At 37.5% G+C, this 25666-nt stretch overlaps 1 protein-coding gene across 15 annotated transcripts in view; it reads left to right on the forward strand.

Annotated features, from left to right (window-relative positions):
* Positions 1-25666, forward strand: part of MAGI1 (membrane associated guanylate kinase, WW and PDZ domain containing 1) — a 544874-nt gene that overhangs the window by 316567 nt on the left and 202641 nt on the right. For all 15 annotated transcript variants that reach the window (XM_039851768.1, XM_039851769.1, XM_039851755.1 and 12 more), the window contains exon 2: positions 1170-1286. In XM_039851768.1, coding sequence (XP_039707702.1) covers positions 1170-1286 — 117 coding nt within the window. The remainder of the gene's footprint in view (positions 1-1169; positions 1287-25666) is intronic.

Genomic DNA, 25666 nt, shown 5'->3' on the forward strand with positions numbered 1-25666 from the left:
GCTCTTACCTAATTTTATATCTTGTCTAAAAATGGAAGGACAATCTTAAGCTTTCTATTTTTAGCTGTCACTGAAACATCTTTCTTCATTAATGGTGAATGTTAGCTAGGTTGATCTACAAGCCTTCTGTTGATCCTGTAGACTATAATTTGTGTTTATAATTTAAAAAATACATTTTTTTACCATCTTCCTATGACACGTATTTGTAACAATGTAATTCTTAAGTTTTTCTTTCTGTTACATGAAGAGAATTACAAAGAAATAAACACATAGCTCCATCCAATTAACTATCGCTTAAACAACAACAATAATAAAAAAAAGTATGTATCTAGTGTCTGTAAATTAACACAGGATAGTAAGATCTATCTATTTTTATCTATCTGTCTACGTAGAGATGAGTGATGTATCCTCCTTTATTTCCCACCCTCGAGTCCTTCTCCCTAAAGGGAACTGTTGTTAAAACTTTCTTATGATTCCTTCCATTAATAATGCATGGTCTTCCCTTTTCTTTATTCCTTTTTACACAAAAGGAATCAGGCAGCATGCAGTATTCACATATTTTCATATAATACCAACATATGAAGATCTAGCATTTGCAGAGTCGTTGCTATTTGGATGAATATGGTTTACTTAGTATGTCCCTGCTGGTTGTTTCCAGGTTTTTTGTTTTTATTTTTATTTATTTGCTGTTATAAAGTACTGCAGTGAACAATACTGGAGATTTGGGCAGACTTTTGCAAGTATATCAATAGGGCAAATTTCTACCAATTGGATCCCTGGTCAAAGAACATTTTATAATTTGTCAGCTGTTGCTCGATTGTCCTCTTTAAGGTTTCAGTCATTTGCTCTCCCTCTAATAGTATCTGCAAGTGTCTATGGCACATATCTTTCATGTAATAGCCTAGTTTAAATTCTTTGTTATTTTAGCCTTCTAGTATTAAGTGAAATGGGACCCCCAAATTAATGCTATTTCGGTGCTGTTTTGTCTTCATCACATTCTTGCTTACTTTCTCCCCTGCAGAGGAAAACCTAAAGTGAGTCCTACTAATGACTGAGAGTAGCTGATAAAATGGCTTCATGTGGCTTTCCCGCGCATGGCTCTCAGGCTGCTCAGTCTTTAGGAAGCCGTGTTGTTGATGTGTTGTGTCTCTTTCATATATTTCCTGCAGGAGGAAAGCTGAACAAGGACCTGCGACATTTTCTCAATCAGCGGTTCCAGAAAGGGTCCCCTGATCATGAGCTCCAGCAGACCATAAGGGATAACCTTTACCGCCATGCTGTGCCTTGTAAGTAGCCAGTTTTGGGCATCTTGCTGCTGGGTGGGTGGGTGTGTGAAAGTCGAGTGGAGAAAGAATAGCTTGACAGCTGGTTCTGGAACACTTGGCAGCTTGCTCACTTAGTGACTCCATAAGTCCAGGGAATCATAATTGGCAAGGGACATACAGCACAGCACAAGGTGAATTACTTGGCTTTCGAGTTCTGACTCTGCCACTTAGTAGCTAATAATGCAGGGTAAATTATTTATCCTTTGTAAGGTTCAGTTTCACATCAGTGAGAAGGACACCTCAATCATACTAATAACTTCACAGAACTGTTGTGAAGAATAAATGGGCTAAGGTCTGTAAATGCCTTTTGTATCATATGGGCATGGTGTAAGCCTTCATAAATGTTGACCATCATTGTTATGAATGGAGTAGACCAGGCCAGAGGCCTTCAGACTGACCACTGTGGAGGTCCCAGTGTTCCTAATGGCCCCTCAGGGAAGAGAATGCCTCCTTGGATTCTTTTCTTCCCCAACTTTATCAGATTCAAAAATTTAAGTATAATTTTGTTTGAAGAAATGGTTTCTATAGATTAATAAACCCAAAGCCCCAAACTCATTAGATCAAACCAAATCCGAGAAAGCAGGACAGAGAACATAGGGACTGTGAGAGCAGGGTTTTGTATTAAGGAGGGAAAGAAAAAAGGGAGGGAGGGAGTGAGTTTATAAGGTAGATAAGTTGGCAGTTCGTTTGTAGTGAAGCATTACCATGCTTTACCAAACTACATCCCTATACAGCTAGTCATAAGCTAGGGATCCTGAGAATACATACAATTATTTAATTTCATTCAAAATAAGAAAGAATGATCTGGTTTTATTATTTGGAATTTTTTCTTTTATCTCCTATCACCCCATCCTTCAAAGTTTGAAATGTCTTTCTTAGAAATATTATATTTTAACCAGCAAATGAAAGGAAAAATGATTTGAAGTTCAAGGTACCCTGCTTATTGCTGTGATTCGTTTGTTATAAATGACTTTCTTTAAAAAATAATACTTTGCAAGTAATGTGCTAGAGTGTGAATGTTTCCTGATAGTACTGCAAAATAACAGAACTAATCTAATCCATGCCGTAGCTCTGCAAGAACTTAAACCAAGAACTTAAATCCAGGACCTTTAGAGATCAGATTCTAGAATAGCCCCCTGCCCTCCATTTTACTTATTAATGAAACCAAGGCTGCAAGAGGAAAAGAGGTTAACTGCTAGTAACTGGGGTCAGTGCCCCAAAGCTGCTTTTTTTTCTGATGAGTGGCAGAGTTGCATTTGACAGAGAAAATGTTGTGATAATGTCTTAATGGGAATGTCTGGCCCTCAGTTCTCTTAGTCTTATAGCCTTGGAATTGAAACCTGTAATCCTAATAATAATTTCTTATTCTTGGATTAATAATAATTTTTAATGTTAATCACATGGGTGAGGCAGGAATTATCATTTTATTTTTATAAATCAAGAAACCAAGGCACTGAGGTAAGCCAATAAAAACAGACTTAAAGGTGACCAGATCTTCAGGTGTCCTGAGTCTACTACCATTGCCCTGCCTCTGATACACTGTCCAGTTTTACCCTTAGAAAAACCCTTTGAGGTTGGAATTTTTAATACCCATTTTACAGATGAGGAAACCGTCATAGGGTGATCAAGTAACTGACAAGTAGCATCTCTTAAGCCCTGTAGGGATATTTCTGTAGCCGTTCCATAGTTGCCTCTGAAGTTGAGTGCGGTTTTGCAGAATTTAGTAATTGCAGAATCATGATTGTTTTCTGTGTAATTTTTCCCCTACTTAGATTCCAATTTAAGAAATGGGGAATGAAGCAAATGAGCACACCATTTCTTGATGCATCTGTGGTGTTACTATGGTTACATTTTGGCATGCTTTCCCATTTATTTTTTCCACTGATTTATTGGACCTGACTGTGAGCTAAATGGCTTGATTTTTAAGCTTACCACTATGCAGGAACTGGGGCAAAAATGACCTCAGCCTTTTAAAAACAGTGGAAAATCATGTTTTATCTTTGCTTTTATGAAGCCCTTGGTATTGATGTTTCATTTCAATGAAACCAGGAAATCAAGAATTTGGAACATGGAAATGGTCTTCCTACTGAAAGAGAAAACAAGTAACATTTCATTTTACACTTCCTTCATAAAATGGGAAGGAATCAGAAGAGGTCTATTTCTAAGTTTGGTGCAGTGTGTGAGCCCTTAAACATGAGTAGACCAGGTGTGATTTGGGATTCTGTTATAGGCTTGGATAACTCTGGCCGCATTTGTGTTTAGTTTGACTCTTTGACCCACGTGATTGGTACCTCTCTACCAACCTGTCGTGCTAATGGATTAGGAAGCCCTTGATTTGGATAATGGATCTTCCTGATTATGTGGTAATTTTGCCATAGAGAAACAAGCTCATGTAATCTGTATTCCTAGAACTTCCTGCTGCTGCTATTTCAGTAACTTCAGTATTTTGAGAAGGGATGACCTCATGAACAGGTGCTAGCCTACGTTTCCTATACATTTTAAGAGCTCACATGTCATTAGAAATTAATAAATAAAGTCCCTTTTTTCTCAAGTTCTTTTTAGTGTCATCGTAGTGTACTAGAGCCTTATGTGCACCATGGTGGATTTTTATCATTGAGGATTCTGTTTTATCCTAATCCCTAAGCAAAGACAATGCTTAGGGATTGTCTAAGACTAAGGTAATAGCAGCCTGGTTTTACAGGTAAGAAAATGAAGCAACAAATGTGACTTCCTCAAAATTGAACCTCTTCTAAAGGGCATATTACTCTTATTTAGTGCTATTTTAATTTTTAAATTTTTAACAATGTTATTGAGAAATAACTCACATAAATACAATTCACCCATTTAATGTGTTCATCCAGTGCTATTTTTGCTACAATTATTCTTCACTCCCCCTTTATTTTGTCTTTATTCTAATACTTTCATTATTTCCACAATATTAAAAAGGTCATCATGGTTGAAATTTAGTTATATTACCATTGAAAATCACCAGCAAAACAAAAAAAAAATTATGACAGGAAAGGGAACTAGTTGCAGAATGAGTCAGAAGTCCTGGTGTGCAGTCTGAGGGCTGTTGTGAAGCTAGCTGTATGGCTTGGCACAAATCATGTAACCTCTCTGAGTCTCATTACTCTTCAGTAAAATGGAAATAGAAATACCTACCTTAAGTATTGTCTCACCAGATACTGACAGCAGCCCTAGAGATAGGTCCATTACAGGCAACAGAGGCTCGGAATGGTGAATAGCTTGCCTAGAATCACTCAGTTAGCAAGTAGCATGGTCAGTATTAAATCAGTTCTCTCTAACTCCAGTGTAAGGTGTAATTAATAATAATGTGATTAGAGCAGTATAACATGGACCATTGAGAGTGAAAGAAAAGAAGCTTCTCATTGCTGAATTTTATAGTTTTAGCTGTTTAAAATTACAGGGTTTTATGTCATGGGAGTGGGTGCTATGTAAGGCACTATACCTTCAAAACAAGTATCTTCTCTCTTGTAAGCTCACTAGTATGTACAATAGAATTTTAATAATTGCTTAATGATTATTCAGCTTTTAAGAACCATTATAGGATTATCCTGGGATATCTAGGTTTATCTTATTTTTCATTAGATCTGTTAGCATACCTATGAATAACCACCTTTAAATAAATAGACTTGAAATGCAGGTAAATGTCATCCGTGCTGCTTACTTCTCTCATCCCTCAGAACATCCGGATAATATTTGTGTCTCCTGCTCCTCAAATTCTGTTTAAATTCCAAACCTCCTCCTCCTCAATGTTTCAGCCATACAAACTTCATCCATTCCCAGGACACACTTGGTATCTTTTTGTAACTAGGTATATATTATTTTCTCCTATTTTCCTACCTTTCCATGTGACCAGTTCACAGCCTTCTTTTAAGCTTTAACTTAGATGCCACTTTCTCCACGAAGGCCTCCATAGATTGTGCCTACTGCCCTCCTCACTGCTCCCAGAACCACCCTTTGTGACTCTCTTCAAACATGGACCATCCCTGCTTGCAGTGCCTGTTACATATCTGTCTAATTAGAATCTAACTCTTCTGAGATTGGGGACTGTATCAAACTCAGTGACCGGCCTATGTCTAGCTTAATGTTTTGACCATAGGATTGATCTTTGTTTTTCTTGTTCTATTTTTTTCTTGGTTAGTTAACATTTGGGAGAAATAGCAGAGCTGCCATAAAGGTTTTAGAATAAAAAGTAGGCAGCTCAGTGGCTTAAACTCCTAGTTGGCTGATAAAGATTCCACTGATCACTTGCTTTGGTAAGCCAGGCCCAGAGGGAAAAAGTCAGGGCTCCTGTGAGCTTGAAGCTGGAGTGTCCATTCACAGCTCCTCCTAATTGCAGTTGAGATATCGCTGTACCTCCTGCATTGATAGCCTTCCTACTTTATGACTTCTTGTCCTAGCTGATGTGACAACATCTGAGAGTCTTACTTTGCAATGACTGCTTTTCCTGTGAAGATAAATGCGTTACCTGACAGAGCTTGTCATTTACTATACTGCTGCTGTCAAAATGAGATACAACTCATCCAGTAATACCAGTTCTCTAGAATGCTGAACAACACCCCTCCCATCTCTTCTCTCTTCTCTGGGCTCAACTCTAAGGAGCTCATCTTTTCTTTTCAAGCAAAGGTCATCTGAACAAGGAAAGGATGGGTCAGTTTTGTTCTGTAGCTTAACACTTTGTTATCCAAGGCCCTCCTGATACTGAGACCATTGAGACCTATGTAAGAGGCATTGATTATTGACTTAAAGGAGTTTTCAAAGGTAATAAATTTCTTTGATCTACATGACGAGTTCAAATCTGATAAGGTGGCAAACATAGGAGATCTTGCTCTTTATTTATAGTGGTGCCATTTTCAAACATATTTGAACCTATTATTCTCTGAAGCATAGCTATTTCTAATACTGCCTGCCTAGAATCTGCAATTAGAGCCAATGATATGAACTAGGCCAGTTTATCAGCAAGAGGCCAGGATAAAGAACTAAGCATTAGAACATTACTGCTCTCTTGGATTGTGCATGCCTGTTTTCAGGTTGTTTGACATGAGCAAAATGCTTCAGGTTGTAATTCATGAACTAGGCAGTTCTACAGGCATCACTGGGATTGATCAGATAAAAGTCATTGGAAACTCTCACTGCGATTATTGCCCTCCTCTTGTAAGGAAAGTAAGTGCTGTCTAAAAGAAAGGGGAACACACAGTGCAACATATATATATATATGCCTTACTGTTAAACTGTACATCTGAAACTTAACGGATTTTGTTAACCAATGTCACCAAAAAAAAAAAAAATTTTTTTTTTTAAAGTAAAAGAAAGTATTGCTTTAGCCTTTACAAAGCCTAGCCTGTCTTAAAACTGTGACTAGTAACAATAATAATAACTCTTCAGTTTCTGCCTCTCCTGTCATGATCCTTATATATGTGTCATCTCTAACTCTGTCCTCATGGAAGACACAGACTATTATGGATCTGAACTCAAGCCCATTGGACTTTTAAACCCTGCCTCCTTTCTATTCATTTGCAAATGTTTATTGCCTATATACAACCAGTATTTGTCTTCATTCTCTCTCAGTGCTCAACTCTTTCTCTCCCTTTCCCTTTACTCATCAATACTATATTTTCTCATGTGTCCCTGGCTGGTCTGTGGTCTGGAGACTCCTCCTTACCCAGTGACTCACCCTCTCACTCCCTACACCTAACCTTTCCTTTCTTCTCCATCAAAACTTATATTTTCTATATTGGTTTCCTGTTGACTTGTCCTCAAAGAAGCCAAGAATTAGAACAAAGTGAATGGTTCATACTGTAGTATAGGGTTCTCTATCTTATATAATATGTATATTTCAACAGATGACTTGTGCTGCTAGAAACACCCTGCCAACAAAGTAGATTCATGAGTAGAGATGAATTCTTATACTTTTGATTTGTTTTTGTACTTTTTATAGTGCTTATCTCTGTTTATGTACATATACACACACACCACTTTAAACATAAGATTGCCTGTATCAAGGGGATTTTCCCCTCTGCTTGCTGTATCACTACTCATATATAGTTTCCTATTCCACCAAGTATAAGCTGAGACATTCCTGAATTGGACATTTTTTCTTCTCTTTGGGGATAGAACATTCAGGTATGGTGGGCTGGAGAGGCTGGCAGGTGCTATGCTACCACTTACCAACTTTGTTAACTTGGGCAGGTGACGTGGGCTTTCTGGGACTCCGTTTTCTCATTACCATTATTGGTAATATAGAAATACATAAGCACCCAGCATGGCACTTTATAGGTCCTCTATTTAGATCAATCCTCTTTCTTCCATGCCTTCTTTCCTTTTCCTTTCTAACATGATTTCTCAGGCCCCACATTCTCCCTTTTCTCTTTTCAATTTCTCATGAGGCTTTGGGCCTTATTTAATTGATTCTTTCTCCTTTTAAAATGATTTTTATTATTTATATGATTGGGGCGGGGAGGGGGGACAAGTTATTTTCAAACATTTGTTAAGTGACATCCCAACAATAGAAACTAGGCGAGAATATAGTGAAGATTAATGATTAGATGATTAATCCAATAATAGGCATGTTTAAAACAGCACATTCTCCATATAGTCCCAGCATCAGCTAATTCCCCAATGTTATTTTTGTGTGTGTTTCTTATTATAGTTTGTTACCCTAATTGCCATTGTATATTTGCTGAGTAGAAGGAGTCTTTGGAGAAAAAAAAGGAAAGAAAACCTACCAACTTAAAAGCTCATAACACTGGACTTGATTCATATATGTCTATTAATAGTCTTATATAAACATAGTTTGGCTGGTGTTCTTTATTCTAAGGTTCTCAGGAGTGTAGAAAAAGAGAAAGCCATAAGAGTTTAGATTTAAGTTTAATTAGGGTTGATGTAATATATAATCTTCTTGCGAAAACATGTTAGACCAGCCTTACTGTTTAGTAACATCTATCATTAATTGAGTGGTTACTATATGTACCAGGCACTGTGCTAAGTGATTTACAAGTTTTGTTTCTTTTAACCCTCTCCAAACTCTAAGAGACATAGTATTGTCATTCCTATATTATGAGCACGGTAATTGAGATGTGGAGAGCTTAGGTACATGACTTGTTCAAGGATGCAGTTTAATAATGTTGGAACGCAGACTCACATCCAGTTCTTACTGCCTGCAAGAGTCGAAACTCTTCATTTATTTCTCTGGGTGCAGTAACCTTAAAGACCATTTTTAAAACTAAGGTATTGAATTTAAAAAGAGTCTTTTCTTAATAACATATGGATTCGTCCTTGGCTGGGTATAGGATACTAAAATATCTACTTGGCAGTCATGTTAATTTGTTTAATTGCTTTATAATTTTAGATGACATTTTTCATCAAGATTTGTTGCAATTATAAAGCAATTTCCACAGCAATTTATGTAGGGACATGGAAGTTTTTACAGTATCCTTACTATCTATTATTTATTTCGAGAGACAGTTTTACCAAATTTTAGCTTCCCCAGAATCATTTAAATCAAAAGAATGAAGTACAATATATTTGTAAAGAAACCTTGTATCAAATCTGTTCAATAAAAATATGTACAAATAAATTTTCTGACTTCTGTAATGGATTATGTGCATTTATGCCAAGATCCAAATAAGGATACTTCACCGGTTATACTCTGATAGGCTTACCTGAAGTCCATATGAAGTGAACTATCCCAAACGATTACCTTAAATTTAAACAATAAGATGTCACTTTGTGTTATTTCGGCCATAATATGAGTAGACTTATTAACAACTCAATGACATATTTTCCTGTTGCATTTAAAACTAACCAATTACACATCCATGTTTTTAGGAAATACATTGTAATGTATTTAGTGGTAAAGGGCCATAGCCAATGCAACTTACTCTCCAATGGCTACAAAACATTAAAAATGGTTAAAAATATGTTATGTGTGGGGAAAGAGAGAAAACAGATGAGAAGTAGGTTAAAATGTCAATATTAGGCAAACCTGGGTAAAGGGTATACAGTGTTCTATGTACTATTCTTGTTCTTGCAACTTTCCGTAAATTTGAAATTATTTCTAAATAAAATATTTAAAAAATAAATCCATGCCAAGAAAATTTTTTAAATGCAACCAATATAATTTACATTTTTGCCACGCCCCCCCACCAGTTAGTATCAGGGTTTTTAGCCTATTTTTGAATATTTTATTAGCACTCTGATAGAACTTGTCTGTATAAGTATAGAGAGACTAGCCTGAAAGACATCGTGTGTATACAGAACAAATACCTAACACTTATGGAATGCCAAATATGCGTTAAATATTTTCATTATAGTTTCTCATTTAATCCTTATTGAAATCCTATTTAATCAATACTACTATTCTCATTTTCAGATGAAGAAACAAAGAAAAGGTAACGTTAAGTGATAGGACTGGAACCCAGGCAGTCAAGATGGATCTCACTAGTAACCACATTTTATTTGCTCAAATTGTATATGCGTACATCTAAATATGGAGCTATATGTACACATACTGAATATTTTTAGAAAATAACTTAGGGAAGTTTACTTTAAATGGATCCTAAGTATCTGCCAATGAGATTGTAGGTGAAAATAAAAGCATAATAAACATAATAATAATTACTATTAACATATTGAGCACTTACCTTGTGCTAGATTTTATTCTATATTAACATAATAATTTATTTATTCCTAATGTAGTCATGTGATATAGGTGCTATTACTCTCCACGTCCAAGGAACAAAAGTATTAAATGACTTGCTCACAGTATCACATCTAATAAGTGGTAGAACTGTGCTGCGTTGTTTCATTCTTAAGCAGTGGCTCATATTGTTTATTTTATACCTCTAGAAAAAAAATTTTTTTTTAAAAAGGAAGAGAATCAGTAACTAACTAAACATATTATTTTTCTTAGGGAGAGAGTGTCTTTTGTTATTCTTTCTATGATATTTACTTCCAAGTCTTAGGTCCCATTAACGCCACTACATTATACAACTCTAGGGGACATTATTTTGTTTGTAATCCTTGCGAATGGTGCCCTTGGTGGGCAGCACACTGACTTAGTGACTTTATGTAGTGGATGAGCTCTAATTGTACATACTCAGCTAGACATAAAGGCTGAGAGATAGAATTAAACTGCCATTCATTTGAGAGGTACATACCTCAACAGTGCTCTCCAGATATGGTGAAGTGGTACCTTTTTGCGGTAAGGATAATATCAACTGGATCCTTGAACACCAGAAGCCTAATCCAATCCAGTTACAAGATCTCTCCATTTTTAGTACAGCTAATTAAAAGCTGGAGACAGTGTTAGAATTGGATCTTATTGGATAGTAACTATTATTTCCTTTGTTTTTCTTTCCATCAATCAGTTGATCCATCTACTCATCCTGCCATTCTCCATTTATTCCATTTATCTGTCCATTCAAGAAACATGTATTGAATACTACTATGAGTGGGTAACATTTTCTGCTCTCAGGGAGTTTACAGTATAGTGGGGAGGACAAAGAAGAAGCAACTATAATAGAGTAAAGTAAATCTTATGGTAAGGTAAACCCAAGAGTGTGTGAAATACAAGGACAGGCACCAACCTCAGTCTTGAGACCAGAGAATCGGTGTTACCAGGAAGTAAAATAAATACCAAAGGAGAGACAAAATAAAAACAGTGGAACCTCTTTCTCAAGGAGAATCAGGAAAGATCTACCCATATGACAGTGGGCAAGTGACGCTACTTAACATCACTAGGTTTAATTCATCTTTAAAAAGGAATCTGTTTATTAGGGGTATAATATATACATTAAGCATTCTAATCTCCAGGCCTAGTCTCAAGATAGTGTATTCTTTTGGGTGATGCTTGCTCCTTTGGACCTACTAAGGATTGGGAGACCACTTACGTTTTTGAGTCTCTTGCAGTATTTAGAAACAATAACAACAAAGACCCATGCCATAGCAAAAGTTAGGACATGGTTTTAACATTTGTATTTAGTTAATGCTTTTAACATACACTTAGCAATATCTTATAATTGTGTTATTTACCAATTGCAAGATGTATAAATCATTAACTCAAGGCACACCAAAATCAGTATAGTCTAGTAATAGACCCTCTGTTTAAATATCTTTCATTTCTTTTAGTATATCTTTATAACTGTAGACATAACTTTATTTGGAGAAAATAAAAGTCTAAATTTAAAGCCCTACACTACTAGGAGATATGGTCAAAAGACCTTCCTGCTCATACTTCTTCTTGGCAACCTAGATAGGTATGGGATGCTATGGGATGACACCTTTGAACCAAGATTTGGCTATTTCAGATCCAGTTTGAGTTACAGGGTGACAGTTAGATAAGAACTGTCTAAGCAAGCAAGATGGACCCTACCAGAACCCCAGTTTTACCAGGGCACAGCTTTCTCATTGCATTTCTCCTCACTCCTGTCAGCAGAAGGAAAAGTCTTTATTCCTTTTATACCATTTATACCATTTCTTCTGAGGTTGCCGTATTTCTACTTGGTTCTTCTCTACTCTCATGTTAGAAGTCTTAAATGCTTTGCTTTGAAAAGTGAGATGAAATTTGGTTATATTAGAAATGAAGTCATTTTCATGGTCAACAAGTTGCTGATCTGTAAAAGATTTATTACTTTGGCTTTCTAATTGTAGTTCCTGTACATAAGTGAACTTGACATTTTTCTCCTCTCCCATCTTGTAAGATAAAATCATTACAAACAGACCTTATAGGATTGCCAAGAGTTATAACATCTGCATTCTTTGTTTTTATCATCAGTTGATTTGAGAGATGCGCATTTCTTATTTTCATCTCTAAATGGTTTTGCACAGTCTCCACTTCACTTAATTAATGATTGGGGGGCGGGGCATCTATTTCAGTGGAATTTTGAAAGAAAATGTTGCCCGAGTTGTAGATAAACTATTTTTTATATGTATGATATGACTTGAAAATGAAATATCATAAAAAGGAGTCAGGTGGGTAGAAACTCAGCCTAACTTCTGACAGTGTTTCTTGCTTGACAATAGCTAATTCTGGGAATCTACAAAGTCATTTGATTCAGATCTCCAGGTTTTTTCCTCAGGGGATAAAAGTTTGTGACTAATACAGGTTTGATGGAGTTTCATGTCTGCTGCTCAATTTAGTACCTAGTTTCAAAGTGATTGTACCGATTTGTACTCACATTACACTGTGTGAGAGTTCCGATTGCTCCTCATCCTCAGCAACATTTTCTGTTGTCAGTCTTTTTGATTTTCTGTCATCTTGGTGGATAGTGGTATCTCATTGTGATTTCAATTTGCATTTTCCTGATGTATAATGATATTGAGAACCTTTTCAAATGTTTATTGTCTATTTGGATATCCTCTTTTGTAAAGTTCCTGTTCAAGTCTTTTTCAATTTTTCCTTTTAATTGAGTTGTTTGACTTTTTCTTGCTGATTTGTAGAAAGAGCTGTGTTTTAAATTCCAACTTTGCTGCTTATTCACTATGGTTGGACAGTTTGCTTTAACTTTTTGAGCTTCATCTATTGGACAGGGCCAGTCATACCTGCTTAATAAAATTGTGGTGAGAATGATATGAGGAAATGCATGTTACTCACTAAGCATAGTTCCAAGCACAAAAAAGGCATAGACAACTAGTATCTAAATCAGAAATAAATCTATTTTGATGTAAGGTGAACATCCAATTAATATATTCTAATATTTTTTTCTTCATTCTCTTTCTCTATGCCCACATCTCTTTTTTATACTTATAGCAAAGAAGGAAAGAAAATGACCATGCACACAATACACAGTAGGCCAAAGTGACTAATTTCTTACAAAGGAACACTATAAAATCATATCTATTCTAAGAAATTTGCCATTGCAACAGAACAAATGAGAACCAGAAAAGAGTTTTTGTAAAGGAGAGAATAAGATAAAATGTAGATGTAAGACCCAGTTAGAGAAATCTACCTGCCCTGGTTAGTGGTGGGGAGCATGTCTTTTATTTCCTTTTCCTCCCTTGTCAGTTAGCTTCTCAGAGACTTAGTTTCCTCATTTGCAAAATAGGGATAATGATACCTCCCTTAAAAGGGTTGTCCTGAGGCCTCACACACACAGTCTTGGTCTCCTATAAGCACCTCACATATGGAAGGTGCTGGAATGAATCACGGTCATGGTGATAGTGCTGGTCGTGATGGGGATGCTGGTGATGATGTTGAAGATGCTGTAACAGACATGTTGTGAGCCCAATGAAACGCTGCTTCGGGGGCAGAGGAAATGGGCAGTTTCAGAGAGTAATGTGACCTGCAGCAAGAGGTAGGCAGGTCAGAAAGGAGCAAAGAATCTTCTGCCTTGGGAAGAACCAGTGTAGGATATCAATTTGTACACTGAATTCAGTTATGTTGGAGAGGATCTGAGTATCCTAAACCTTATTGCAATGAATTATGTTACTGTATTTGATTATATATCTCTAAAATATATATTAATCAGAGTAGAAAACAACTCATAGTGGCACAAGCAGTTACTGAAACTTGCCCTAAAGCACCTATATCCACATTAACCAGAACCTGGGTCTCAAGGGCACTTCCAGGAGAAGCAGCCTCCATCAGCTTTCAGGGCATTGAGAGGCATAGGATTATGGTTGCTAATAAACACAGGCTTTGGATATAGACAGAGCCAGATTTGACTCATTGCTATTCCATTCTCTGGCTTTGTGATCTTGGAGAAGTTACTTCCCTGAGGTTTCATTTCCTATTTTATAGAATCAGGACAATAGTATCATCCCCACAGAACTTTGGTGACATAATACATGAGAAGCACCAAGAGAGGCCCTAGCACATAGTAGAAGTTCAAACTGCAGAAATATATCCATGTATCTGATGAGTAGAGCTGCACGCTCCATGTCTATTTCCATGACAACTATTTAGTGAGCAGAGTGGAGTGATGCAGAGGAGGAAGGGATCTTTTCATTGTATCCACTCTGATACACAGTAAAACTTACTATACCTCATCTCTGTTGTGGATGAAAATAGGCTTTATTGCAGAGGTTGGTCTCTAAATCTGCCGCCAAAATGCGTTGCGTTTTTTAGAGCAATTATAATTGAGATGAGTTTCCTGTATAACTAACCCACCATCTAGGCTGAGTTGGACGATTTATTATTTACTTACATAAGACATACTGATGGGCACATTCAAGTGGTAAGTGCTGTTGTGGACTTGTTTATTCTTTCCTCCTAATTAACTCTGATCTGCTGAAAGCCCTTAAGCATACTCTAAATGTAGGACAGGCACCCTAGAAGGGTCTAGTTGGCTACAAGGTCTGGTTTTTCTTTTCTTGCCAACTCTTGAGCTCTCCATCACTGAGTCTTTGTGTATCTGTAGGAAGATGAGCACTCCCTAGAGTGGTGCATGGCCCCTAAGAAGCACAGTTGCCTTTCACATCACATTTTCCAGCAAGTATCAAATGCGTATTTCATGCCTCCGTTATTTATTCATTGTGACAGAGTTACTCAGAAGCTCAGTTGGCTAGTATATGAGTGTAGTGAAATTCTAACATGCACATGGAGAATATACTGTTGAGAGTCCTAATTTGTGTTCTAAACCAGTAAGAGTCAAATACAAAAAGATGATACTATAGGTTCAATGTAGGTTGTACAGTTTTAGGGATGAAGGGATGTGGTCTTGTAAAACAGATCATTTGTAGAAAGATCCAGTCATACAAATATAAAGAGTAAATTTTGAGAACATCCCTTTTGCAATAAAAGTTCTTGCAACTATTATCTTTGAGAGTGCCATTGCTGAATCATTATTCTCTCATTAGCTATCTTAAATTGCATATTTGCATTTCATGAGCCATTTTTTGACATAATAGCTGGAAACTTTTCTGCATTTTCTTGGGGAACCTGTAAAACTCATTTGAGTACCATTCATGAATATAGTAATCTTTCACACCTGGGAGAGAAATAATGCTAGAATAGTGACACTTTAAGGTAAATGTTTCATGTCTGTTCTATTTCCATTTCTTGTTGAAATTGATAGCCATAGGAATTCTTTTTATTTCATGTTTACTCTTTGGTTCCCCAGTTGACTAACAAAAGCCAGAGAATTGTCAATGGAGTTGTTTATTTATAAAAAGGTTACTTCGTCTTACTTTCATGGCAATTCAAGTTAAAATCATTCTGGACAACAGCATCTCAAGCTAGCCTTTCTCTTCCTTCCTTCCTTCCTTCCTTCCTTCCCTTCCTTCCTTCCTTCCTTCTTCATTCAGCTTCTTCCTTCCTTATTAAAACATGAGCTGTAATATTCTTGTAACAACTCCTCCTCACTCCTTCCTCTCCTCCTCCTCATTACGTTAGTTTATTCATTCGTTCTTTATTTGATAGTGGAAATCAAAGGTTATTATAAGGAAAATACCCATCTCTTTAAATACCCAAATTGAGATGATTTGGCATTTATCTTTGACAAATGAAAGTCATCACATTCCATAAGCCATGAAAAAAAATCAACAATAGCAATTCCCAGTATCACTCTTCTGTTGTATGCTGATCTTATTATAGTCAGTCCCCTTGGTCAATTTAAAAAAAAAACATTAGCTATATTGAGGCACTTTTGTTTTCCTTCCTAACCAACAATATTTTCCTTAATAACCAAAAATATTTTTTATTTCTTAAATAATCACTATAAACTAATGTCAATATCTAATTAAACATCATTTTCTAGGTAGATCTTTGCTGCAGAATCTAAACAACATAGCTTAAAATGTTATCATTGGAAGAATGTTTTTAATTTTAATCAGTGTTTCCCTTGGTCATATAATACCATTATTTCTTGATTCTCAAATACATATTCTTTTCGAATTTGGATGTTGTTGAAATCAGATGTAAATATTTAATGTGGTAGTTTTCTTTTTTCCCCCTGAAAATCTGTTAATTCAAAGATGTATCTTATAATTAATAATATCTTAAAAGAAAATTTTGCTATTATAAGAATTACAAGGCTATTCATACTATTTGTTACTTCTGCTTTGACTTTACATTTTGGTTTTCAAATTCATTATTTATCTTTAGAGATTTTGCCTGCAATTAGAATAAGTGGCTGTGAGATGGCAATAATACCTTTCTCTTACCTACTCTCCATGGTTCAGTCAACCGGACAGAAAATTTAATCCAAGTCTCCAGTGAATATCGGAATTTTTTCAATCCAAATAATTGTCAAATTATTTTTTCTATTGTGTAAGCAATACATATAATTTTTAAATAAAAAATAAAAGCATCAAAATGAATTTCAGTGTCCCCTTTGACCATCCCACCCTAAAGCTGTTTTGTCTTCCTCAGAGGTAACCATAGATCATCATTTTAAAATATTCCTCTGAGATATTTTTGAATCATTCATAAATATGCATGAACTCATAGAAAATAGATAATATATAGTAAAGAGAGAGTGTGTTTTATATTAACATAAGTGATGCCACACTCTTCTTTGAAGGCTTGTCCATAAAGCATCCTGGACTGGAACATGTTTTTTTATCCTTATAGGATCTGGGAAAGGGAGGGAGGAGATGCTTCTCTAAATTCTTTTCATTTTAGTTTTAGCCATTACTTTAAGGAAGGTTTCTGCTCCTTAGTTTTTTATTAATTTATTATCCTAGAAAATGATCCATTTTTTTCTAGATTTTGAAGTTAATTAGTATAAAGTTGTACATGGCATTCTCGTATACATGAAAATAAACATCTTCTATACTTGTAATGCTTTCTTTTTGTTCCTAAAATTGTGATTTTTTTTCTCTCTTCATTCAGGGTCACATTTGCCAAAGGTTTTTCAATTTTATTAGTCCTTTCATAGAAACAACTTTTCTCTTGCTTTTTTTTTCTTTTTGCCTACAGTTTCCTGTCTATATTTCTACCTTAATTTCATTATTCCTTCTTTGTATGTTTTTAAAATAGCTTATTGAAATATAATTCACATATTATATAATTCACCCATTTAAAATTAGTGTTTTTTAGTATGTTGAAAAGATTGTACAACTGTCACTACAATCTGATTTTAGAATATTTTTATCACCCCTCAAAGAAACCCTATTCCCATTAACTATCATACCACATTTTCCACTAACTCCCACAGCTTTAGGTAATCACTAATCTACTTTCTGTTTTTACAAATTTGTCTATTCTGGACATTGCATATAAATGGAGTCATATAATATGTAACATTCTGTGTCTGGCTCCTTTTATTTAGCATAATGCTTTTAAGGTTCATCCATGTTGTAGCTTGTATCATTACTTCATTCTTTTTTATTGTTGAATAATATTCCATTGTATTAGATATACGTTTTGTTTATTTATTTGGCAGTTGATGGACATTGATTCCTCCCCACCCCCTGCCACTTTTTGGCTATTATGAATAATGCTATTAACATTTGTGTACAAATTTTTGTGTAGATGTATGCTTTCATTTCTCATGGGTATATATATCTGGGAGTAGAACTGCTGGATCATATTTTAACTCTATGTTTAACTTTCTGAGGGACTGCCAAACTATTTTCCATTACTTTCTTATGTGTGAGAGTTCAAATTTTCTACATTCTCACCAATACTTAACTTTTTAATGATAGCCATCCTAGTGGATATGAAATGGTTTCGATTTGCATTTCCTTAATAACTAGTGATACTGTCTATCTTCTCATATCCTTATTGTCTATCTGTGTGTTGTGTTTGGAGAAATGTCTATCCAAGTCCTTTGCCCATTTTTTAATTGGGTTATTTGTCTTTTTATTGTTGAGTCATAAGGATTCTTTATATAGTCTAGATACAAGGTTCTTTCTTAATTAACATTCTCTCCCATTCTGTGGACTGGCTTTTCACTTTATTGGAAATATTGTTTTCAGCACAAAACTCTTTAATTTTGATGTAGTATAATTTATTTTTTACTTTTGTTGTTTGTACTTTTGATGTCATTATCTAGGCCAAAGTCATAAAGATTTACTCCTGTGTTTTCTTCTAAGAGTTTTATAGTTTTAGGTTTTACATTTGGGTTTATGATCCATTTTAGGGGTGTGTGTGTGTGTGTGTGTGTGTGTGTGTGTGTGTGTGTGTGTGTGTGTAATGATATAAGGTACAGGTCCAACTTCATTCTTTTCATGTGGATATCTAATTATCTTAACACTATGTGTTGAATTTTCTACCTTTTTTAAAAAAGTTTATTTTATTCAAAGTAGAAAGAGTAATTTATTGTCCCTCTCTTATTCTCTACTAAACGCATTTAATGTTATAATTCTCTTTATGTAGGAATTTAGTTGACATTCTACAGATTTTATTATTACTGTTAATGTTTATCTTCTTTTTCTATTAATTTCTATTTTTATTGCATTTTACTTTGTGAATGTGGCCTATGTTATGTCACTTCAACATAATTTTATCCAAAAGATATTTCTATTAAAAAATAACTATAAAACCATTTTTTTGAACCCTGTAGATGTACCATACCTCTTTATTACATCAGACAGTGATGTGTACTTAGTATATGCTCAATAAATATTTGTGGAACGCCATGCAGAGCAAGCTTTTAGAGGAAATCCACACGTAAATGTTGGAAGTGATTGACATGGCAGTAAAAACTAACACTTATTGAGCACTTTTCTCTGTGCCAGGCTTGTCTAGATGCTTTGCCCTGCATTTATTTGGTCTTCATAACAACCCTTGAGGCAGAAACTCTTTAGTCCCATTTTCTAGGTGAGAAAGTAGAGATGTTGTATGGTAAAGTCTCTTAGCAAGTGATTCACACCAAGAAAGAGCCAGAGGTGAGTTTTGAACCAGTTTCATAAGTGGTCACATTTCCACAAAATTTAATTGGTCTTATTCCTAATCATTTCTTTAATTGCTTTGGACGTGTTCAGTGAAGGAAGTTCTTGACCCTTTTCTCACAGTAATTTGTTAAAAATTGCTAGTAAAGAAGTGTCTCCAGTTCACTGCTACTCTAAACTGCCCTCAAGACACTGCATAGCTCAGCCTTCAGGTTTAGAAGTCAGGCACCCCTGGAGGAAGCCTAGCCAGTATATACTGGGTTTAATTTTTTGTGTGTGACAACAGAGCGTTCAGAGGAAATGCAATTAAGCATTTTTCCTGGCTACCGCTGGAGACCACACAAGCTCAGAGAGGCTCAGTTTTTGAGATCAAATGTGTACTCTGATGAAAACTAAGTAGATTTTCATGAAATCTTTTACTCATGCTTTACTTACACATAGAGAAACCTGGTCTTTGGAGCTCTGATTGAAAATAATTTGTTATTGTTAGAGATATTTCCAAACCAAATGAGGGCTATTTTTCTTCCTCTATTGAAGATTGGAAAGCTACATCCTTGAATACTTATTGAATAAAAGTTTTCTTCTTTCTTTCATAAAGAAAATGGCTTTTGTATTTTTGTTCCTTTCAGTGCAAATTCTGTGCAGCTTACGAAAAAGTGATTTAATTTATACTGCACAGTCATTTTCTTGTGGAAAACTAATAAAATACAAATTCCACTTTTCAGCATTAGGTTGTGGCTAAAGGTTTTCAAAAGTTTTAAGTAGAAACTACTTTTCTTCTTCTTTTTTGATTATGATTGAGAGGAGAAATGATATAAATGTTCACATGTCTTATATATATGGTTGATAAAGACACTGTTCCTTTAAGTTCATTGTTTCTCTCAAACCAAAAATATAAGCTAATACTTCACACTCAGCTCTCAAGGTCTTTTCACCTTCCTAAAAGTAGATGTGAAATAAGAATGAAGCGAAGGAATCTGTTTTTCTTCCAAGGCAGCTCGTTCACTTTTTCTGGGAGGTTGAGTGATATCCAGGGTGCTGGTGTCTGCATTTTTCTGACTGAAGCCCTGGGAGCTGTTCCAGTGTACAGGTCCCACAGAAGCAGAGGATGGGGGCTTTCATTTTGTGGAGACACTTTACACAGATAGTTATAATAATAATAATAATAGTAATAATAGGTGCCATTTAGTGACCACCTTTTATGTATGATGAACTGTGCCAGGCACTTGGTATGTATTATCCTCACAACAAGTAGGTAATTTTTGTTCCATATTTTATACATGGAGAAACAGGTGCAGATCTGGCAAGTAACTTACCCATAGTCACACAGCAGGAAAGTGGAGAGATGTGGTTGAAACGCAGTGAATACGACTCCAGAGTTGACTCTTTTGACCATCATGAGTGACAAGAAGGACAAGGTGCATTAGAAATGCAGTCCTTCCCCATCCTGTGTTGTTCAGGGAACAGTCGGACATACGTGCATACAGTGACTGTTTACTGAGTAACAAATGTGTAGGAACAAATTTTGTTTTCTCATCTGCTGTGAAATCCAGCTGAGAACTGCATTGAGGGAAAGAACTTTGTTACCTTGTTATTTGAATAGGTTTTCCTCTCTCATTCTTAACTGCTTTTCCACCATATGAAATCTAGACCTCCACCCATTTTGAATCTAGGTTTTGCATTGCCCTTCTCCTCCCTTCCCCCAAGGAGAAGACACTTCCTTTGCTTCTACCCCACCCTCCTTTCCTATTTTCTTATCATTCTTCACCTCAGAGCCTCTTCCAGCCCCTTTATTTCATTCTGTTCAAACTGCAGTAGTGAATTCCTGGAGGATGGTTGCACGTGACTCGGTAACACCTGGGTTAGGGAAAGGCAGACAGTGGACTGACTTCTTCCTTTGACAATCTGTGGCCATTCTCTGCCTGATGGCAAGGAGTGGCTTCAGCAGTTACCAAGGACTGACCATTGGACAACGGAGAATGCTTACCTCACCAATGCCAGAGGTCTCTTAATAAAGTTTTCTCTCACTAAAGAAGGCAAGGAGTAGGGGAGGGACGTCTCCTTAGAAACGGAATGGAGACAATACCCCTGGGCTCCTACAGATTTCTTATAAAGAGTAGGTTTGAATGATATAGAGATAAGCGGTAAAGAAACAGCTTGATTCTGTACCAGGTTCTATCGTTTATTGAAGTGTCTGTTCTTTGAAAGTAGATTCTTCGAATTAATATTCTAAGCCTCTCCATCCACCTTTATCTTAACTCCAAGGAAAACATCATTTCAAACATGAGAGTTATTATCTTTGAAATTCCCTCTAGAGTTGGAGAAGAGACAGCAAGGCAGAAGTGGGTCCCATAGGAAGGCACCTGGAAGCCTTCTGCCTCTGGCTCTTGTGAGGTTAGAGTCGCCAACTCTAACCAAGAAAGTCCTTGCCTTCCCCTACCCTCACCCATCCATCCACCCAGCCTCCTGCCTCTTGCCAATGGAACAGCCCCATTTCCCGCCTTTCCTTGGCCAGGAGCTCCCCCCAGGACCACGCAGGCGATGGGGACCTGACATGCCTGGTGGGAGAGGCAGTGCCCGCCTGGCTCAGCTCCTCCTGCCCCACAGGTGCGGCCCTAATCCCTCTGGCCTAGATATCCGTCAGCCTCTAGGAACCCGGGCTCTGTGATGTAATGCTCTTTTTTCACACTCCCGGCTTAAATACAGATGGAAATTGTTGTCATGTGTTAGAAATGTCGCCAGTAATATAAAAGGCGCAAGCTTGGGCATCTTCTCTCCCTTTTTACACCGTCAGCTGCTCCCGCCATCAGCGCCTTCTTCCCTCGCAAAACCGCTCTGTGGTCAGGTGGCGGAGGCGCCCCCAGCTCGCCTAGGAAGGGGTTCGGATCCCACCCCCACCCCCGCCTCTCTTTACAGCCGCTGCAGAGCCGAGGACCAGCGTGGTGGGAGGCTCTTTCAGGCTCACAAAGGGAAGGATTAATCTTGGCGATTGGGCTGGGGTTTGCAGGCAAGTACAAGTGGTCCATGGTCACTCTCTCGCCGACCCCTGCCGACCCCTGCCCACCTCTGGATTCGAACTCTCCTCTGCTGGAGGAAGGCTGGGGACAGACAGGCGGCGGCAGGGGTGTCCTGCCACCGGAGGTTTGCGCTTGGGTTGTGGGAACATCCATGGAGGTGAAGATGCTGTGTGTGGTGTGTGGACCAGGGAGGAGGGGCGGAGAGAAACCGGGCCAGCTTGGGAGAGCCAGATGGCTGCGGCTGCGTTTTAATTCACCGGGCAGGCCCGTTTGGCTAGGCAGGGTGGGAGGGGGAGGGGGAGAAAAAAATCAGGGGTCAGTGAGTAGGGAGAGGCCGGGCTCTGGAGCAGATGCCTGGTGAACAATGGGGCTTTTGAAGGGGATGCTGGAGGAAGTGTGGCGCGCGCTTTGTATTGCCTCCTCCGCATTGCAGGTTGGAATCGGGCAGCTAAATTTAATGAAGTGCATTCCAAAGTGTGCTCGTCAGCCTGGGCTTTCAGAGTGAGGGCTGGCTGAACGGGGACTAGGGGTGAAGGGGAGGGGGCCGGCGAAATGAGTTCCTGATGGATGGTAAAGGAGGAGATGAAAGCCTGCTCAGTGTGGAGGGCAGGGGAAGGAAGGGGGAAAAATCAATACGTCCCCGTGCATATTAATAGGCTCCAGCAGGTGTTGGTAAATGTATGTTGCTGCATTGTTCCGGCGCCCAGGCTGGGGAAGGCGGGGAGAGACAGAGCTTCCTCTCTGGGGCGCGGTGGGCAAATAAATGCCTTTGCACTTTGGAGGGCTTTGCAAGCTCCCGGGAATTATTACTAAAGGAGGAAGGAGCTGCGATCTGCACCCACCTCCCGTTTCCCCCATTTTAAAAAGAAAGAATGTACTTGCAGAAGGCTTTTTAAGTTTGCTTCCTGGAAATTAACATGTGTGTATCAGAGCACAGTCTTATCTAGGTAAGATATGCATGTCTGTGGGCATCCAGAAAATAGAAAGGGGAATCTAGAGTCTGGCTTGCTGGGTGCTTGGGAGCTGAAGGGCTAGTCTCCCTCTCTGGTTCTTGTAAGTGAACCCGCCAAGCCAGGAAGGCTGGGGGATTTTTAAAACCTAAGCGCCCAGGGTACCTGAGTACAAGGAAGCTATCATGTCCATGGTGTTGGTACATACACTTTGTCTCACACAATGGGAGTGGATTTGTGCCTGAGACAAATTATTTGATGACATGTATAGCATATTTATAAGGATTAGGTATGTAGTGTCCTTTTCTCTTCCCTAGAGTTTTCCGTGCTCAGAGCTCTGTCAATTTAGAATCATTTAGGAGACTACTTATGAGTGTGTGCTGGCCAAATAACCCTCGCTGGGTCTTGCTGCCTGTTTGTTTGACTCTTCCTCTTGAATAAGCATTCAGTGCTTCAAAAGGTTCAGACATATTTGTTGGGGCTCAAATAAAACTGGAAGCTTTTGCATGAGGGCATTATGAGACTTTTTTATATTAAATATTTGTGTGAGTGTGTGTGTGTGTGTGTGTGTGTGTGTGGCCTGTGCGTATGCATTTGGTAACCCACAGAATAACCTATTGTCTTTCTGTTTCTGGGAAAATAAATGCATTTCTTAGTTGAGAAAAGCTCATCTTGTATCATCTATAAGACTATTCCTTCCGAAAATTGATGTTTTATGATAACTTTGGAAGCCCTCAAGTATTGATTGGATATGCTCTTAGGTTCTTTTCATGATTTAACTTGCACTGTATCTCATCAGCAAGACGCAGCTCATCACTTGCCAATGAATTTTAGTGCTGTTGAAAGCTTTAGCAGATTAATGGTATCAAAGAGACTTGATTCCTCCATTTCTCAACTGAGCCAAACAGAAGCAGCCTGTTCTCAACTCCCAAAGCCTTTCCTCTTCTGGTTTTGGGAAAGGGGATGGGGCTGAGGGAAAGGATCCCTGCTACAGACATGGGTCTCTAACCCTCACCTCCACCCCACCAAGCTAAACACTGAAGGTCACTCATTTGCATTTCTGTGTGGTTTCTTAGGCTGCATATTTCAAGCTGTATGTCTGTGGCAACATTTAAAAAAAAATGTTTCGGTTTTGGAGTTCGGTTGTGTCGTGCTTCTAATAAAGAGGTGTGGGGTCAGTTTGTTGTTCCTTTCACTTAACTGTGGCTCTTGAATGGGTCTTTTATTACCTTTAACTTGAGTCTTACCTGCCAGTCCTTGCTGAGCAAAAAGCATGGGGAGTGTATTTACAATGAGATCTCCCCCTTTTAAGTTAACTGTGGCTGGAAGAAGCAATTCGTGATGTGCCCCATGTGTCTGCTGGACCCAGGTTCTCTAAAAATTGTCAGGTAACACTTTCATTAACAAAAACAATCTCCTTGAAACACTACATTTCCCCCCAATACCGAGGACGGCTGTAGATCTTTGACACTCTTATGTATAAGAACAGAAACTATACCCATATGTTAAAGGCACTGTAAGCAATGACTATAGCTGATATTACTAAGACATGACTAGCGTGAGGCTTCTGTTGAGAGGCTCCTCCTCTCCCCCTTGTTTTCCATTCATTCTTGGTATATGGATATGGGTAGAGGAGAGGAAAAAGAAAGAGAAGGAGATCTCTGTAGTTACTAAAGAGTCAACCACCATGATTAATTAACATGTTATTGAAAAATTAAATTGTGTTTTCTGTTTGACTATGCTGTGTCATATAAAGCAGGTGATATGATACCAACTATGATTGCCTATTAATGATCTAAATAACTATGAAAACTCATGTATTTTTCTGAGGTTGGCTTATTAGAGTTGCCGTAGGGAAAAGAATTTGGGAGACACTTATAACTAAAAGTAAAAGGATTTCTGAAGTTAAAAGTAAATACAGAAATGATAGTACTAGAAAAGCTAAATCAAAAGATTCTTTCTACCCTAATCAAAACACTCCACATTTTTCTTCGCAATTTTTATGGCAAAATCCAGTTAGTTTGGTAGTCACCAGTTTGTCAGCATGTTTGTTTCTTCTTTAAAAAAAAAAAAGTTTCTTATGTTGATAATCAGACCCCAAATATTTGAATGTAAGCACATCCCTTGCAGTCATACTGACACCCTCTGGCACTAGAAAAACTGTCATAGCATTTTTTGAGACGTCTGGTGGGAAGAAAAGGCAGAAGTGCCAACCATTAATTCATTAGCTCTGCTGATGACTGTGTCTGACAGCAGGTCGGCTCTGGGTGACTTTCAGGCTTTTCAAATATTATTAACACTAAGTACAAAGATCTTGCTGACCTTCTTTTGCTTACTAGGTCTTGATGACAAATTTCTGCTATTGTTGGCCTCTAAATTGTGCCTGAGAAGTGTGATGTGCCATTTTTCATTGGTAAACCTATTTGACATGCAATTCCATATTGATAACAGTGATTCCATATTGATAACAGTGGCCCTAAATCTGTTCACTCCGCAGAAGTCTGGTGAGTTGGTGACTAAATGTTTAGATATCTGTTGGATTTTTTTCTCCTGATACAGTTTTTGAGCTGCTGTT

This window comes from Pteropus medius, unplaced genomic scaffold, assembly GCF_902729225.1.
Source record: "Pteropus medius unplaced genomic scaffold, Ma_sr-lr_union100, whole genome shotgun sequence".
NCBI classification, from domain to species: Eukaryota; Metazoa; Chordata; class Mammalia; order Chiroptera; family Pteropodidae; genus Pteropus; species Pteropus medius.